Below are 19178 nucleotides of genomic sequence, written 5' to 3'. Positions count from 1 at the left end.
ATTTCAAAGATGCAACTTAAGTTGTTATAACAATCTTGCTTATGTTGTTGTGAAGACATGAAGCTATTACCTCTTCCAGTCATTGTCAAAGGCATAGTATCTTGTGAAATATCAAACCCTTGCATTTTATGGACTGGCTCCAATAACACAAAGTGATAGAATCCAAATTTTCCATACCAAGTAATAATTTTGATTTTTAATTACAAAGAGAAACAGGAGGAAAAAAAAAGCTTAAATACTAAACTAAACCAGCAACACACAGCTGCTTTCAATATTTTTTCACCTGTAGTTCATAAAAATAAACCTCCTCTGTTTTCTGCTCTGTTTATAGATGTCTTAGCAAAAATGTGCGGTGCTGATATTTACCATACCAAAGAGTGAAAATTAACTCGAGAAAGAGTATATAATATAAACACAAAGTGGGACAAGAGAAGGGGTAGAAAGTAACACAATATTTTATTCTTAGCCGTACTGATTGGGTGAGGAAACACCTATTTTTAAGGGGCCTAATCAGCTTATAGCAGATGTTATCAGCTCATGTGAGTTGCTATATTTCATCAGAAAGCTGTTGAAATCAACAGCTAAAAATTAAACAAAATGAAAGTTTGTATTTTTGAAGGGAAGAATTTTATGATTTATGATTCATAAAAACATCAAATTAATGTTCAAAATTGCAAGGAAGACACAGCCAAATATGGAGACAGAAGGGAAAGGGTTTGTGCTTTACAAACTCCTGAATTCAACAGGGTGATGTTTCTTTCAGTGAGAAGCCATGGCCCACATTATCCTGTTCACCCTGATTCCTTATGTCATTAAATCAGATAATGCACTTCCTGGCCCTGCTAAACACATTTTTTGAGTCCCCAAGAAAAATATTTACGTTTCTTTTGCTTAAGGACCTGAGTGCATGAACAGAATAGTAAGTATTCCTTTCCCCCTCCCTCCATCTGCTTAATTTGTGCAACTCTGAGGCAGAGAGCCATGCCTGATTTATGACAGATGGCCAAGATAGTGTAATTCCTAACTATAGGTATTTCCCAAATATGTGCATGTACCCAGGGCTTTGGTTTATACTTCTCTGGGGAATGAATTCCATGCTTGGGAAGGTTTCTGGATCCTATTCCTCATGTGGGTGGAGGTGGTAAACATACCAAAGCAGGGAGCCCGTGAAAGTGGACAGATTTGTGAACTTCGATTCAAATATCCTAAGCAATCTCCTCTGGCAAACTTCATGGGAACTGACTGGATTCTGATATCTCAAAATTATTGCTGCATAATTTATAACACACCTGTTCATCACTCATGTTTAGCCTTGTGTAACTCATCTCATCAACGGTGTTTCTGGTGAACCTCATTGGAAGTATTCTGGAATAGCTAGTTATTAGGATGGAACAGATCAGAGTTGGCCAACATGATTCCCACATCGGATTTCTGTGCCCAAATGATAAACCTCATATTAGGTTTAAATATTCGCTGTGTTCCTTAGACCACAGTGAGCAATAAAATCCAAAAGGATTTTTGTGGTGAACTTCCACTGAAACAAAAACAGTCTGGTAGCCTGATTTTGCTAAATAGTGTTATCAAAATACTCCCAAATGGTCTGGGGCAATGCTACAATAATGAAAATACTGAAGCTGAGGCCCAACTTAAGCATCATCAGAATTTTTGTGGGGAAAAGTTTTGTATCTCAGAAAGGGGCATATTAAGTTCTTTATACTGGGAAAATAACCATGATCCTAAATATTTTTCTAAGATACTTTTCCTGAAATTATGGGAGGTCTTAAAGGTTTTCTGGTTTTAGAAAAGCAAGATGCAGGTGGAAAATTCAGCTTCAATGGCAAAGGGAAAATTATTATTTTGAAGGCTGACAGAAAATTTAATATCTTCAATTGCACAACATTATCTTGATAAAGAAGGTACCCATTTCAGGTACAGAGAGAGTCCCAGCTCACCCAATGTTCAGCAGAGCTGAACACAGCAAGTCAATGAAAAAGGCAACAATCAAATATTCTGCTGTGCATTAAGTTGTCCTGCTTGACATAAGGTGGACTTTGATGATTGAGTTTCTCAGGGTACAACTTGGTATGCAGTCCCAGCTGCTAAACAGTCTTTTGGATGTGTTGCTAAAATGTTGTTTAAATACATTCTTCAGGAACGAAAAGCAGGTGTCACTCAATGCCATTAAAACTCTGAATATTTTTATATTAAAATTATTTGTCAGAATCCTCACATAGAATAAGATGCTCCAGAAAGCATGAAGGTGTCCTTTTCCTGAACAATCAAGCAGGCACAGTTAAAGGATTTGTCTGTCTATGCTGTGTTTGTTGTTGTCGTTGTTTTGTTTTTAACCTATTTTAGTATTGTCCTCCTTGAATTTGCAATACAACCAAACCATGTGATTGTATAGCTGGTAAAATGCCTGTTAGCTGTGGCTGTAACTAGAATTCACAGAACTGTAGCTCCCCTGTTTGGATACAAGCTGACAGCACCGATTTAGAAATAGAGCTTTAGTAGTAGGCTGGAAAAATTGTCCATTTCTCTTGGAGGAGCCTTGCCAGCAGTTTGGCTGAAGAAGCAAACTCTTGCAGAGGGCAGACAGCTGTGGCATTCCTCTCCCAGCCCTAGCAAGGCATCAGGGTTTGCCATTTGTTCGGCTGCACAGACCCGTGGCCACAGAACACAGACCTGGCAACAAGAGAAAAGTTTAAGAAAACAATCTTCAGCATAATGGCATATTTTTCTATTCCCCACCCCTACCCCCCGAGTCACAGCATGGAACACAATTAGGCTGTATACTCACACATTTCCATCTTCCCCAGATATTACAGTGACTTCATCAGCTCCCATGCAGCCTCTGTGTACCTGACCTAGATGCTTCTTCCAGAGAAACTCGACTTTTGAAATGTTCCCAGAAATTTCTGTATCGATATAGTTCAAGTATGTATTGCCTGGCTTGAAAGTTCCCCTGCCAAAAAAGAAAAGCATATAGATGAAATATAAATCCACGTTTACTGGAAAAGGCTAGGCTGAGTGGGCCACAATGCCAGACTCTGGCATGGTTCATAAGAAACATGCAACTTCCCTGCTGGTGTACATTCCCTAGGGGAGGGAATGATCACACAATTATGCATCATTCGTCTCTTTGTCATCTTAAAGAAGATTTCCAAATGACATGCCTGAGACCAGAAGTAGCCTACTATCAAGCCCCAGAGCTCTTTGCTCTTGCCCACTTCGCTATACCAACCTTTGTCTGAAAAGAAAGCACAGAGCTATAGAGACCAGCAAGCACATTTTGACCACAGTCTGTAGCATGAGGAACTTTGACCACGTATTACCTGTTTTTATGACCAGTGTAGATCACGGATCACAAAGAACAAGATGAGACATGTAAAAAGAGACATTACAAATTCAGTATAACAATTTTTTCAACAGTGATGGTATACTTACTTGTCAATTGTATATTTTCTCCTGATCCCATTAGTACCAGTCAAGGCTACATCTATATTTCCCTTCATGGTTTCTGTTGCAGATACTCTGACACATATCTCTTTTCGCCAGCCTTTGAAAATAAAATGAAATACGAGGGAAAGAAATCTCTTTACAATCATTGAAACCTATGTTTCAATGCCTTTCAGGGAGAGGAGAGGATTGCACAGATGTGCTTGTAAGCAAACAAAATGCCGCTCTTACTATTAAGGGAAATATAAGTTCTGTGTGATTCTAGTAATTTTAATTTCCTTGACAGTGGTCTAAATCACAGATGCCAACCAGATCCAATCTCTGTTGGCCTTCTGGCCATGTGGAGTATTTAATCTGCCGTGGGCAACACTGTGCTTTGCTCTTCCGCTTGGCCTCAGTTTTCATTTTGTAGTTACAGTTATGAGAAATTTGGGTGTGGCGGGGTGTCTCATGAGTAGTGCATATTGATTTCAAGTTACCAGGTTTGGAAATGTTTTGTACTGGCTTTAATTTGGGCTATTAAAAGGATAGTCTCTTCACCCACCTCAGGGTATGGTTTCTATAAACTCAACAATGTGGATGTTGAAATTAATGTATTCATTCAGATTTAAGAAATGAATAATTTCTCTGCACTCAAATTCATTTTTCTGCTTCGTGCTTTTCCCAAGATGAGATATAAATATTTTTTATACCTAGTTTTTCTTTCATATTCTAGTGCTAGCGAATGATGTCCTCAAAGACCGTATCTGATTCATTGCCATTGCAATTCATCATCCAGAATAGATTACATTTTATTTACAAATTTCCTTATTTCCCATTTCTTTGTCTGCTTCTACATTAATCACATTTAAAACTATGCTTATACTTATTATTCCCCGTCATCGTGACTTGATGAACTTTGCAAAAATACCCTAAAATGATCTAGTTTTATAGATTTTTGTCAATGACAGCAGTGCAGCTTTACTTGAAATCTTGCACTTTCAGCATATAATTCCTCCCACCTTCAGCTTTATAGAGCTTTTGAAGCCATCATGTAGTTAACAAAATTTAGCAGAGTTTTTAAGTCACATATCAGCATCAATTCTATAATTATCTCAGCCCTTCCCAGATAATGCTGATATTCCATATTCCTAACAGACATGAAATTCCATGAGCACCTCTTACTTGAGTTGATTTCTGTAGAAGTATAAGGTATTTGTTCATATAGACTTTGTTGCCACTTTAAATTCATCACCCAAAACCAGTACTTACGAGAATATGGGGGGCGGGCCCCTGTGTTTAAATAAACCTTCTGCTGTTCTTTCTCAGTTTTATAAGGAAACACGTCGGCATAATGACCCATAAGCGGGCATCCTTCCTTTCGGCATGGGAAGCATGCTCCCTGGAGGAAAATAAGTTTGTTACAAGATGTTATCTATTTTAATCTCAATTCTTAAATTACAATAAATTAGGATATTTCAGCTTTCTCTCTCTCCCTCTCTCTCTCTCTTCTTTTTTGAAAAGGTATTTGTTTCTGAGTTCATATCTTCAGTATTTAAAAGAGTGGTGGCAAAAGGAGTTGAGATGGTCAGTCTGCTTATTTCTTCTGGTGAAAAAACAGAAAACAAAAAGGTTAAAATCTGGCCTAACTCTTTTTGTTCCTGCAGAGACCATGAATAAATATGTAAATGTATGCTGCACCTTACTACCTGACCTGTAAAATACAGATAAGATATTTAAGCATAGGAATAATAAAGCTTGGGGCGTCACTTTGGTATGTGGAAATTAATCTGTGTAGATTGAATATTGAATGGTCTTGTTGTCTATTAAAAAAATACTAAGCATGTATATTTTCAGTGAAGGGATTCAATTTCAGTTGGAGAAAAAAAAGGTTTTGCAATATTTGGAGAGTTCAATTTTGATAATGAGGAAGTTCTGCATCTGTGGCATCTGTGGATCCTTGGCTGTTTAGGCATCAGATGAATGAAAGGCTAAATGAACATCATCAGTTATTATTCTTCAATTGACAAAATCATTTCCCCCTCATCACTAAATTGCACAGGGTTCTGGTTTTCATTCAAGACCTGAATTACATCAGACTTTCAAGTTATGTGGCAGAATCACTACAGGCAATAACAACTTTTCAGCATGTCCTGGTTTCACCTGGGATAGAGTTAGTTTTCTTCCTAGTAGCTGTCGTGGTGCTGAGGTTTGGACTTAGGATGAGAGCAATGCTGATAACACCCCACAATAACACACTGCAGGAGGAGGGTGAGCGAAGGGCTGTGTGGTGCTGAGCTGCCTGCTGGGTTAAACCACAACACTGCAGTACTGCAATCCTTCCTTTTGTGAGTCAATAGAAGCAAATCCAGTCCTGGCTTCCTAGTTATGTCAGGCATGAAACACCAGGACATTCTGCTGCCTTCTTTCTTGTGGCACTTGAGGGTTGTTTTATGTGGGAGCACTGCTGCGCTGTATAAATATTTGTCTCCCCTGCTCTAAATACCGTGGCTCCTTATTGCTTATACAGATGTTTAAACATGTACGAAATCCATCAGCCATCCTCTTGATGATGGGTTCCACCAGGTTTATAAGACACTGGTTTAAATGGACGTCCTTCAGCCAGACCATGTCCCTTGCTGCTGACCTATGCAGAGGGTGAACCCAGCTGTGTGTATATGTACTGTCTTCATTTTCTCCCAGATCTTTCTAAGGGTTTGCTGCTTTCACATTTTGCCCATTTTCTGCCTGTGATCAAGAGGGAGGGCAGCCAGTGGGTCTGCAGAGCCATCCTCTATCCTATCATTTAGAGTGCAGAAATGGTCCCGGAATTTAAGAGAAGGAGGGCTGAAGGGATAACCTTACCCACTTCATAAACATGTACCCTGATACTTACCAATATAAAATCTCGGTATGTTTCACACTGGTAGCCAAGAAATCCATTTGGGGTGATAATACTTTCAGCATAATACCGGAGGCTTCTTTTATGTCCACATCCAATAGATCTATATGCTAGGAAAAAGCCCACACAAAAAAGATTAGAGCAATACATTAACCATAAAGTCCATGCCAAAACAGGAAATGTGGGTCTTTTATCCTCCCTCAAAAGCATTTGTACATACAGTGAAGTCTTGGATTAAAAAACAGTAACAATTAAATGATGTTTAAAGTGTGAATTATTTGGTTTTATGGTAAAAAGCACACTTGCAACTACAAAAATATTTTTGATGGGGAAGAGCTAGGTACTGCCCATGTGTGTCCCTGTGCCCATAAAGAAGCTCACAGAGGTGGAGATGCACCTGGCAGCCTCCAAGCAGCCTCCAGTCCTGCTCTGTGCACCCTTGACTGCTTTTACTTTAGCACGAGAAGAGGGGAGCGGTTAGCCAAATTCATAGTTGCGGCATTTGCAAAGCATATAGTAGTTACTGTGAAGTAGTTTTCGTTTGCTTACCATTATCACAATGTGGTATTTTGTAAAACCACAGTTTCCACTCACTTCTAGAATTAAAGAAAATTGTAGTAATTATTTTAACTTCAGTGGCTTTCAGTGTTTTTAAGCTCTAGAAAATCTGCGGTCATTTGACATTGGTGATTCTGTGAAATGCTCTGAAAAGCAAGATGTTTGGCAGTGTGTCCTTGATTTTGTTAGAATTATTCTAAACAAGTGCATTTTGCCCTCAGAGTGAAATTCCTAAGCAGGCAGTGCAGGGAAGAAGAAAGTGCAATTTGTGTTATATTTACAGGTCCCTTGTTACAAGCATTGTCTTTATGAGTTCCAAAGCCTCTCCTTTATCAAACACACCAACATTAGGCTATAAAAGCAGGCTCCACTGTGCTTCAGGGTCGGGGGACCTCGCCTGATTATAGGGTGATGTCTTGGAGGCACTGAAGTAATTGCAAGCTGGCACAGCTTTTAGTGAAATCAGAATTTCACCTATAGTTATACATCAATATTTATGCATCTTAAAGATAGACCGGTTGATATTGACCAGTCGATACACATTGCTCTTTACGTAGGGAAAAAAAAAAAAAAAAAAAAAAAACAAAGAAAAAAAACCCTGAAGAGTATTTTTGTCTGTGTTTCTTGAAAACAATCCAGGTCATCAAGGCTTCCTGAGTACATTTTCTTTATAGTTCTGTCTTTAAATCTGATTCAGAAGGGTCTGTGCTTTTAACTTTAAAACTCCCAGCTCTCAGAGTTGGCTTACTTTGTGCTAGTGCCAAATTCACTTGACATCTATACAATGGGAATATAATACTCATCTCCTTCCTGCATCAAAAGTTGTAGAAAGAAGTTACTAAATAGCATTTCTAAAGCTTTTTTTTTTTTTTTTACATAAAAGCACTACATAAATGTAAATATTATCAAGCAGAAGAGATAAGTACAAAGCAAGGTTTAAACAAGAGGCAGGAGTTAAGGCTGTCTCTATTTTTAGAAGCTGCATGAAAAACCCACTCCATCTGCTTGTGTTCAGAAGAGCTGGGCTTGTTTTTTACCACAAAACATTGCAAGCAGCCTAGTGAAATATCTGTGGAAAATACGTAATTTTTGCTGAAAACTGAGACATTTTTCTGTTGTCAGTCTTGAAGGTGTTTTGGTTCCAAATGATTCTGCGTGTAGCCAGCTTTCAGTCTTGGGTTACTAAGTTCTCAAACCAGTCCTGATACAGAGCATTTATGAAAACCAGTTACTTAAGTAGTGGTAGGGATTTCAAAACATTTAGCTGTGAATAACATATGTTCTTATTTCTGTAGGGTAGGACCAGAAGGCAGGATTTGGGGTATCTGTTGGGCTCAATCCCAGGATAATTCTTATTAACTGCCCAGCTTTCTTTGAAGAACATGAACTACTAGTGCAGCAGTCATTTTATCATCTTCTGTATTTTTAACCTTGTGCCGTTCCCTTTGAAGACACTAAAGCTGCTAATGGCATGGATGAGTATGTCTGACCCCGGTAATACTGGGACTGATGTCTTTGTAGCAAGAAGGGAAGCTCAGATTTTTAAAAACTCATTTTTGGATTATCCTTGAATGAATTTCACTGGCCCTTTTTGCGTGGAATTTCCACAGAGGTCAGGCAGCCAGCATGGTGCCAGACATTTAAAACAGGCTGGTGAACAAGTCTGTATGCTTTGACTGAGGTTTCCACCTGGAGTTTTCCTTAATTAGTATATTGATATGCATACGCATACATACACACATGTGTATATTATTTATAAACACCCATGGGTGTATAAATATGTACATTATGTACAAACACCCATGGGTGTATAAACACCCATATATGTATGGGTATTTCACAGCTTTAAATCTTTCATTTTTGAGCATTCTCTCCCTACCCCAAATCTGAGGTATATAAGTAATGTATACATTCAAAAGGCTTTACCTTAGCCTAGCCTGCAAACTAGCCTTTCAGACTACAGCTTATAGTGGCACATTACCTCTTTAAAATATACTTACCTCTCATAAGGTCATTGATATCCCGAGCTGTGGGAGGTACTCGAAGCTGCTTGCATCCTGGCATTTTCTTCCCACCATTTGGGTAAAAATCCAGGTGGCCACAAGTCTGAAGAATCCCAGGAGCTGAAATATGTAAAATGACTGAAGGCTGATCACTCTCTGATATGCCTTTGTGTATGTGTTGGCTCTTGCGTGAAAACTTACCAAAGTCAAAGAAGAGATGACCAGCGTGAGTATGAATTACATCAACAAATTTTGCATCTGAAGGATCCAGCCTAACCTTATTAGGAGTATACTGGAAAAGAGGCCCAGCTGGATCCAAACCTCAATGAAAGGAGATGCGACTGGTTAAGTAAACAATAACTTATTTACTGTCATCACACGCAATGTGTATACACTATATGTCATTAAATTTCTACCTTTATTGCTAAGATAAAAATCTATTTTGTGGATGTAGGACAGCTGGCCAAACAAGTGGGGTTTTAATAGAACTGTGGCTGGAGGCAACACAGCAAAAATTGGACGGATGGTTGACTTACTACTGGGGAATAGTGTCCTAGGAAGAGGTGGTTTGTTTGTTTGTTTGTTTTATAGTAGCAGAAGATGTGAAATTTTGGTATGTTATTCTAACCATGCATATTCGTCTGAGAATTTTTATCTGGTCAAAAATTTATTTGAAATAGCAAATTTGCTTGAAAACATTGTCCTCCACTTCAGGCTCACTGAGCTCTCCCTGTGGCCAGAGCACTAAAATTCTGATCCCATTTTCCCCAAATTGCACACAGCCTAGTCAAAGAAATGTCTATGCAAAGCAAAGAACTGACTGGAGGAGAAAGGAAAGCAGAAGATACTGAGCCTTTAACAGATGTGATGTGGGAGTGTGTCATGATATTGTGCCTCCCTGCGTAGCTATGCAGCTAATAGCTTTCTTCCTTTTGAGGGTGCCCACAGCTATTTATTGTCTCATCCTGACACAGTAAATATAGGGGTATTTAGTTTTTCATTTCAGATTTTCAATCTTCTTAACTGCTGAAAAGTCATGTTAGAGTGGGCTTTTAAAGCCAAATATGATAATGAGTTGCTAACATATTTACAAGTCTGTTATTCCAGATGTGATACGGTATTTTCTTCCTGCTCTTTGATATAGCTAAAAATCATAGGCAGCTTGCTCTCAGGGACTCAATATGATCTATGCAAAGTGACATATATTTAGCCACAGTAGGGACAGTTAAACCTTTCTGTTGCTGTCCAGCCTTTCTCAGGGCTGTGACTGGTGATGTGAAATGGCATGGGATAGGACATGGCTTCATTTGTGTGCAGTCATGCTGGCTGTATGCTGTTACTTATGGCAAAGCAACATAGTGCAGTCTGTGTCGTGTTCGTTAGGTAGCAGTGACTCTCTGGTTCACTTAAGTTGCATTAAAATATAAAGCTTCTGCAGCTGAAACAGCTTCAGTACCTGTTATTCTTCCAATGCCAGGTTTCCGTCTCCCTGCCTCCCCTGCAGCATGTGCTCCAAGACTATGGCCAATGAAGTGAATATTGGCAGGAGAGTAGCTGTAGTCTTTCTGTGAAAGATGTATGGAAAGGAAAAAACAAGGGTGCTAAATGGGAAATAAGGTATGAATAAAGTGGCTGTGGTGCTATGGAGGTGCTCCACCACCCAGCTCCTGCAGGAGGAGGAGGCCACATGCTGCTGGCACTCTGGGCTCGGCTGAGCCTCTGTGGGGAAAGTGTGGCTTTGGGTGGCTGTGGGAGAATCGCTTCTCTGTGCTGCCATCCGCTTGTAGCTGGAGGCAGGGTGTGAGGCCCATGGAGGGATATTTTAGTCATGTTGGCCCTTGACTACTGCTCCTCTCCTTGCCAATTTTCCTAGTCTCCAGCCAGATGGCTCATCCAGAAAAAAGGCCATCACGAGCATCTGTACTTTCTGACTACATCACATCAAATCTAAAGATGCCACCTTGACCACAGGCTTTACCATACAGACTACATGCTGGTGTTCACATTCCATGGGTACTTGTACCTCGAGAAGGTTCACAAGATATACGAGCTCAGCCCCCACGATGCGGACGTTGTTAACTGCTTCAGTGTACAAGCCACTGGAGCCACCTGTCCAGTCAATCAGAATGCAGTTTACATCTTCAACATGAAACATGAACTGTTGGGTATGAAAAGAAGAAGGAAACAAGTGTGAAGCACAGTTCTTCCAGGTTATGAGCAAATAATCATTTGTTTTGCTCTACCTGGGGGTTCTTATTGTAGTTCTGTGCATTTAGATTTTTGAATCCCGCCCTTGCAGAATTGGCATGCTGCTCCCGTCACGAGGCTCTTTTGAGCTCCCCCTCTGCTCTCCTGCTGTCTTCTCTGCGCACTGTTTTATAGAAGCCTGTGGAGCAACTTGTAGACACCAGTCTGCAAGGCCAGAAAGCAGGCTGCCATGGAGTACTCTATGCAGTAGTTATTCTTGTCAGTGGTGTGTTGAACACAAGGGGGGATAATTTGGAGATATATCGTCAGGATATATATATATATATAAATATATATATATATATATATATATTTGGCCAGTGATTTTTAAATTTTTTTTTTAAAGAAAATAAAATTATACAGCTCTTAGGGGATTCTTTCTAGTAGTGCGTTTTTCTAATATCATCCTAGAAACTCAGATTTTGCATCATTCCATTACTCAGAAAGTGGCATAGCAAAATGATGCTATATGCACCTGCTTTGTTTATGGGACTGGTAAGGATATATTTTAGAGCATTTTTTCCCATTAATACTGTAGAATCAACACAAGGAGGCAGACTGGAGGCAGGCTTGAACACTGCATAAAGGCGTCTAACAGCTGGTTTCAGTTGTTTTCCTTCCCAGCTGCTGTCCCTGGTTTTAGAATATCAGCTTGTCTTAGTTACCCCAGTTAGAAAAAGAGGATTGAGTGATTTCTTTTTTATTGTCCAAGCTCCATTCTTCAAAATTTATACATTCAGATCATCTAATGAGATTCACAAATTCACGTTCATGTGCTTGAAGTGCTCAGCCCACAAATCCAAGTATTTTAAACAAACTATTCTACTTAGAGACTTTTGGCAAGTGAACTTTCTGATTTTTCATTTTGAAACAATTTCATTTTTTCCATGTTCCTAAATAAAATGAAACCAATCTGCTGAACAAAACATTTTAGTTTTGGTAGATCAAATGCCTCACTCGACCTGAAATGTTTATTTTGAACTTTTACTGAGGTGAAAAAAGTGACCTTTTTTTCCTTTGTTATTGTCAAGGAATTGAAAAACCAATCAATTATAGCTTTCACTGTGGAGGTGAATGCAGCAAAAAGCTATTAAGTAGGAGTCTGAAGTGCTCTATAGCTAGGAACAAGCAGGCAGTTTTCTGAAACTGAACTTGATTCCGAGGATTTTTCTGCTCATATATTCCCAGAATTAACAAGAAAACAGAGAAGTTAAGTTTCGTAAGCCAATTAATGGGGAATGTCTATGGATATTTTCACTTTCAAATACAACAACTGTCAGACAGTAATCACACCATACCCTGCACATGTTTGATATCCAGGGGAGGTCCACTCCACCAAGATGGCCATGTATAATGAAGCGAGTTTTCCTGTGTGCTCGAAAATTTGAAGCTTTGATAGTTGAAGGATTTGAAGCAGAAATTTTCTGTGTTGAATCAAACAAACAAGACAACAACAATAACAATGTGAATGCTCTGTACAAGTGCACAGTTTGATATGGGGCAGAGTATCCCAATATTTAGAGCATAGTTTTGTTCTGGGCTCTGAAGAGATGGGTCTTGTTCCTGGTCCTAAACTGCCTTGCTGGGGAATATCACTAAATAGCTTCAACAAATTCAACTTCTATTTAATTGAACTAATGATATCAGTATCCTTTGCACAATGCTTTGAGATATACAGGTACAACACATCATATAAATAAAAGATTTTATCAAAAATCATAACCAAAATACAAAAAATAGTGTTTTCTACGAGGTATAATGCAGTTGACATTGAATCTGTATCTTTTTTTTTCTCTTTTTTTTTTTTTCTCTTTAAGATAAGATTTGCATTCTAAGCTTATTCATATATTATCTTAAAGCTAGTCTAGACAGCATGACAAAGGCCACCAGGCTGACAGCAAAGGCTGTGTAGGTATTTTGGGGTTTATGGAGAGGGAAGGCATTATTTTCTTCAAAAATGAATTCTGAATAATGCATTCCTTTTGAAAACTGGCACTTATTTTTTGTTATAGCCTGGTAAGCTTAAAAGGGATGCCACACGCTAGCTAGAGCACATCTCACCTCCAGTGAAAGATTGACTCAGATTGAAAGCTCACAGACTCAGAGATGTCTGAGGTGACTCAAAGAGGAGAAATCATTAAAAGTCTCCACTGTGACTACCATTTATAAAACAAACAAACAAACCCATCTGTGAAATCTTTTTCATTTATCATAAACCAGCAACAACAAAGCAGCCCTTCTCATTTTTCACATTAAATTACTTAATTTTTCCTTGCTTTTTGTCCAAGTAAAATTCACAGGGATGGTTATTCTCTTCTTCATTTTTTCTTTTTCTTTAGTCTCTTGGTTTCCTTTCTAAGCTTTTCTTTAAATTTTCATCCCATTTTCCTTCCCTTCTCTGGTGCGCAGTTACTTTCCCTCCAAATCTTCCCTCTTAACTACCTACGTACTCTTAGGGCTCAGTGTTGGTCATCACATGAGCAGAGCCTCTGAGACCAATTATGTATCATTAAAAGGATCCTGTAATCATGTAGGAACTGCGCCCCCAATTCATGCATATGGGCCTGAAATATATTTTTCAGCTGGAGACGCGCAGAGTCCAAAACTGAGCATTCCTTTTATACTTGTCTTACTTCTGCCTTTTTAATGATAAAACTGAAACTGAATTTGGGCCATTTGCTTATTGTAGAGAAGTACATAGAATAAATGCAAAAATGTCTTTGACTACTTGTGTTAGAAGACTGCAAGTTAGTAAGATGTTGCAATTATACCTGGCCCATCGGAGAGCTGATGTGAGGAAAAAGAAATGAGATGAAAGAAAATTGGGATGGACTGGTTCTGCCATGTGTAATATGGACTGGAGCCTTTCCTGGGAGGAACGAAGCAGTCCGTATAATCTGTTGACTATGTAGTAGACTATCAATATTTAAAGCAAACCAGTTTCTTACTTGGTATTTCATGGTGTTGTCTCTAGTGTAAAGGAGGAAATTGGTGTTCACAGCTGCTGGAGGGCTGGGCAAGCCTGCCAGTTCTCTGCCTGGGATCCCAGACCAAGGGGGATCATCGGTAAAGCATCCAAGCCTTTCGTAGCACACTTCCCTTCCTGGGACACAATGAACAATGTTAGTGTTCTGGGAATGTAGCATGCCAGGCTGCTGCCTCTTTACAAGAAGCTGGCAGTACAGTGTTTATAGCAGGGAAGTGGAAAACAGCTGGTTCAGATTAGCGTGGCACCTGTGTCCACTTTCATTAAGGGCTCAGTTGTGCTCTTATGCCTTGTGCATTTAGCAGGGACTTGAAACTGAAGATCCATTCCTGTTCCAGACGTTGCCTAGAGCTCAGTTAGGTGAGCTCAGGAGAAAGCAGGATTTGTTTTGTCAAACATATCGTTAAAATAGCTATCGGAAAAAAAAGTCTTGATCCTTTCTGTATATTGAGATCAAACTGAATTTGACGAGCTTTTGCTTTTGCTGGCAACTTTTGCTGCCAGCTCAGAGAATTCTTCAATTTAGTGCTAATGCTCCACGGATTATCTAAATTGTTACTTCTTGTGCAAGAATTAAAGAAGGAGTTAAAATAACAAAAGAAAATAAACCAAAAAACAACCCAGCAACAGAAAACACCCGATCATTAAAATATACACCACTGCTTGCTCCACCACTTATGTAAACCACCTCTTGTTTTTTTTAATCATCAAGGATTTAGTGGAAGCAATGGAGTAAAATCTGAGTGGAAGCCTAGAGCAAAGCACAGACTAAGGAAGTATGATTTGTGGCTGAATTTCCCAATTTCTGTTGTGACTTTAATACAACAATGATGTAAATATGACATGCGGGCGTTGCCATTAAATGTCAGCCTTATCCACCATTATAGCACAATAGTTGTGAAATCCCAGGTTTTTATGGCTATTAAAAAGACACTGAAAACAAAGAGAAGCTATTGCTACCGTGGATGGGTGACGGAGTCAGAATACATCAGACCATGGCTTACTCTATTTGTAAGTCTGTACAAAACTCTGATGTATTATATGCTGGAAATACATTCAGAGAAAGAGAAAATTTGATTGTGGAGCTGCAATCAAGGACTCCACCAGTGATTCAGTCATTTTCAAGGTTGTTTTGTTTTGGTTTGGTTTGGTTTTTCCCCTGATTCCAGGCAACTTCTGGATTGTGTTTCACTCTTTGTTTTCTCCCCATGCATCCATCCCTATTGAACTATGCTTTCCTATCAGTAAAGAGATGTTTTGGACCAGGACTATTTTTCTTGTTCTCCGCACAGTGCTGTGCAGAGTAAGCGCCTAGACTGGCATTACAAGTTGTTGTAGCTACCATAAATGCTTGTGGGTGGGTGGGGAAAACAGTTCTGGGAGAAATTTAGAATCCATTTGTATATTAAAAAACCTTTCTAGTTCCTTTTCTGTTTGTGATCTGCAAAAGCCTTTGCAGAATTAAAGAGTGATAGGTTAAACATGGCAAAGACAAGACAGAACTCATTACTCCTAATGAAGAAGTCTATTATATCCATTCCAAAGCATGTTCTTTTTCTAAAAAATAGTTATTGTGGTGTAAATTGCATACAACAATTTTTACTGTTTATAGACTTTATCAACTGTGTGTCTTACCTGTGGCTGCATCAAGAAGGAAAAGAGTAGTGATCCAGACTGCAAACATCTAAAGCAAATAAAAACGCAATTCAGACCCAATTAAAAATTGAATCTGGAATTCACCTAGGGTTTTCCTTGATCCATTAAAAGAGTCATAGTGACCACAGGAGAGCTTCAGACATAATGAGCTGGATCCAAAAGAATCAACATTTCGTTAAAGACAGCAAGTTTTCAAGAAAATACATTTGGCATTCCTTTTGTTTGCCATGGCAATACTGTGAGTATACAGTATATCCTCTTAGCATCTCTTAAACATTGTCTTCCTGACCTTGACAAACAGAAGCTTTTTTTTTCCTCTAGAGCTGCAATTTATGGACAAGCAAATGAATTTTTAAACAGATTTGCTACAACATTTTTTTACAGAGTAAGATTTCTTTTATCATTTAATAGAAAAGTTATTCACAGAATTACTATTCAGTGATTATGTTTAAAAGAACCCAGGAACAAACTTAATTTGTATTTCTAAATTGTACTGCAAAGATCAAACTGAGTCTTCAAGACTCTCAGCCATGTACACTTATTAGCCCTGATCTGTTTGATCACCTAATCACCAGCTGATATGTAAGCATCGGAGTAAATGGAACCAGTCAGGTACTTCGAGGTAAAGCAGGCAATGTATTTTAAGTGTAGTCTTACTGCTAGTAACTTATCTTCAAAGGAAAGATGAAGAATTATTCAGGTACCATTAGTCAGCGACATAAATATATGCTGATTGACTTTAAAACTTGTATTTTGAACGCTGTATTAAGTAGGTGTGCAGTAAGAGAACAAAAGTAAGAAGTGCATGCTATATGTGCTGTAGAATCTGACAGCTCATTCTTAGAAAACTAATATCAGGTTCCGATCCTCCAATAAGTCCTGCATCCCCTCCCACCACAGTCCCCTGAAGTCAATAAAATCCCGTTAGGAGCCAAGAATTCATTGCAGTAGGACTCACTGCAGGTTCAAGCATGTCCTGCTTCCATCTCACCACTCACCCAACACCCTGCACCTTATCAAGATTTGAGTTCCTGATTTCCTTGGCTTCAGTATCTCACATTTTACCTTGGCAAGGCTCAAGCGTGTTCTTTGGGTCCACCTCAGCTGATGGCAGCAAGCCTTGCAGAAGCCCTTTGAAGTGGCTGGCACGAAGCAGGACAGCTCTGCACCAGCCCTACAAAGGCAAAGGGCAGATGGATGCTCACCCTGCCACTGCTGCGCAGCGCTCGGGCTCCTGGCAGCATCTGGGACATCGCTGGCTGGTGCCAAAAGAGCTCTCGTTGTGTCAGGAGTGCTTCAACTAAGATAATAGGAACCAGTTCAGACCAGTTGCTGCGGGACTCCACCTGCTTAATGCAAAGTGTCAAATAGGATGTTACTGTCAATCATCGGTAATTATTTTTAAAGCTAAAAAGTACTGGGAAGTGTGATGTAAACAGTGAACAAACACACAGCCTTTCAGCACCACGAACGGGGTTATTACCATCAGCTTGGCTCCCCACCTCCATGTGGTGCTGGGTTTGGATCCAAGTGACAGCAGCACGCAGAAGGCTGTAGCAGAGTCTGTCTTTTGTGTCCTACACCAAACTTCTAAAAGCAAAACCATCTTTCCTGGACCTGAGCCCTGCCTTAAATATTTTACAGTCTTAAGCAAAGTTTTAAAATTCCTGTTGAATAGTTGACCAGCACACAACTAAGGTGTGGAGGGATCAACTAGCATGTATGTTTGCAAAGTTTAATCTGTTACTTGAGAAAAAGCAAAAAAGAAGAGACAAGGATGAAAAATGGTTTAAAAAAAAAAGTATATAAAAAAAATGGTCACTGTCATCTGTTATTTGTTCATTTTATAGTTCTCGCATATATAATTTTGCTAGTGGATGAATTACCTGACTCTTCTTTGAAAAGAGGACAGGAATGCTTTTAAACACACAAAACCTACTCCCAAGTTACCCTAGGTCATCCTGGCCTAAACTGCATTCAGTGATAACTACAGGTGCTCAGATCTGTGATGATACAGTGTATGGTATGTTCAGATCCGTGATATAATTTCAGGGAGTGGATGTTGTGTCTTCACATCTCTAAGCATTTATAGACAAACTCAGAAAGGCTGATTCAATAGTTGATACAATATTTATTAGTTGACGCAATGAATTATTATTGTTAATTTGGATTCACAGATTTTACCTATAAGTAGAGTATTTTGGTGCATATGCTCTCTGGAGAGCTCAAGAAAATTGAATCATCCATTACATTAAGAAGCCTTTCTGGAACCAAACCTACATCAACCGTCTGCTGCAACATGAACCTCAACAGCAGTCTGATGGTGAAGATTTCACATCACTTACAAGATTTAGGGGCTCTTGACTGTCCTGGGTAACCAGGGTGGCAGCATCACTGTCTCACATCCTAGCTACAAATTTGTGAAACGTAAAGCCCTTATAAATCATTGTTCTATCTAGTACTGAGCATCAGTTGAGCTTAACTTCTATAGGCTTTTCTTGGAACATGAAGTAGATATTTAGTGAAATTCATTTGACTTTTTGTAGTCAGTGAGACAGCACAGCACTGCCAGAGTTGAAGGCAAGGTTACTGGGAGAACAAGGCATCTTCTTATTTGTCTCCAGCAGACAAGCATGAAATGGGTTTTTCACACTAGTTTACTAATACCAGGAAAGCTCAGCACCATTGTCAGCTGTCAGCACTTCCATGTCAGCTTCTAGAACTCATATCACTGTAACTGGGTTAGCTACTTCAGTATTCTTTGGGACCCGTGTAGGAAGGAGCAAGCCAGAAAGTTCTGCCCTTTCATCCTATAGAAGCTTGTCCAAGCTTTCCCTGAACTCACACAAACTTTTAGCATGCACAGCATCCTGTATCAAGCAGTTGCACTTTGTAATCATGCCACTGTGCAAAGAAACATCTCCTTTTGCTTGTTTTGAGATGTGCAACTGCCAGCTTCATTTCATGCCCCCTGATAGTAGTGTGGAAGAAAACGAAAAAGACATTTGTATTTGCCTTCTTCATGATACTGTTTGTTCCATAGACCTCATTCATGCCTCCATCTTTTTTCCAAGCTGACTTCTTTTTTTTTTTCCCCTCATGTTTCAGAGGAGGTGAGAAATGACTGCTTGTTCCCCTCAGCCAGAGTAGATGAACATCTCTCTTTGTCTTCCATTACCAAAATCAGTACGGGATTCTTTCTGCCTTGAAGTTTTGTCCATGAATTTTTGCTTTATTAAGAGAAAAAGTGGCCACAAGTGGTAGAAGTTTCTTTCTGCAGCTCATATCCTGCTTTGTGCAGTCTCCTGAAAGCTCCCTTCTGTTGAAACATCTGTAAGAGGGAAAATTCTGTGAAGAGGTGCACTCCATATAAGTTATCAAAAAGAAA

General features: G+C 39.2%; 1 protein-coding gene across 1 annotated transcript; it reads right to left on the bottom strand.

The window, feature by feature from the left end:
* Positions 1–255: 255 nt before the first annotated feature.
* Positions 256–17035, bottom strand: LOC121073443 (pancreatic lipase-related protein 2-like). Its single transcript, XM_040564309.1, has 13 exons — positions 16856–17035; positions 15770–15818; positions 14097–14251; positions 12447–12572; positions 10925–11059; positions 10358–10466; positions 9103–9222; positions 8899–9021; positions 6335–6450; positions 4711–4840; positions 3448–3559; positions 2801–2965; positions 256–2685 (listed from the first exon to the last, which is right to left on the bottom strand). The coding sequence occupies exons 2-13, from the start codon at positions 15816–15818 to the stop codon at positions 2622–2624; spliced, it is 1404 nt and encodes a 467-aa protein (XP_040420243.1). The 5' UTR covers positions 16856–17035; the 3' UTR covers positions 256–2621.
* Between the last annotated feature and the right edge of the window lie 2143 nt (positions 17036–19178).

The sequence above is a fragment of the Cygnus olor genome, chromosome 7, assembly GCF_009769625.2.
Source record: "Cygnus olor isolate bCygOlo1 chromosome 7, bCygOlo1.pri.v2, whole genome shotgun sequence".
NCBI lineage: Eukaryota > Metazoa > Chordata > Aves > Anseriformes > Anatidae > Cygnus > Cygnus olor.
This window is presented reverse-complemented; position numbering and strand designations above follow the sequence as displayed.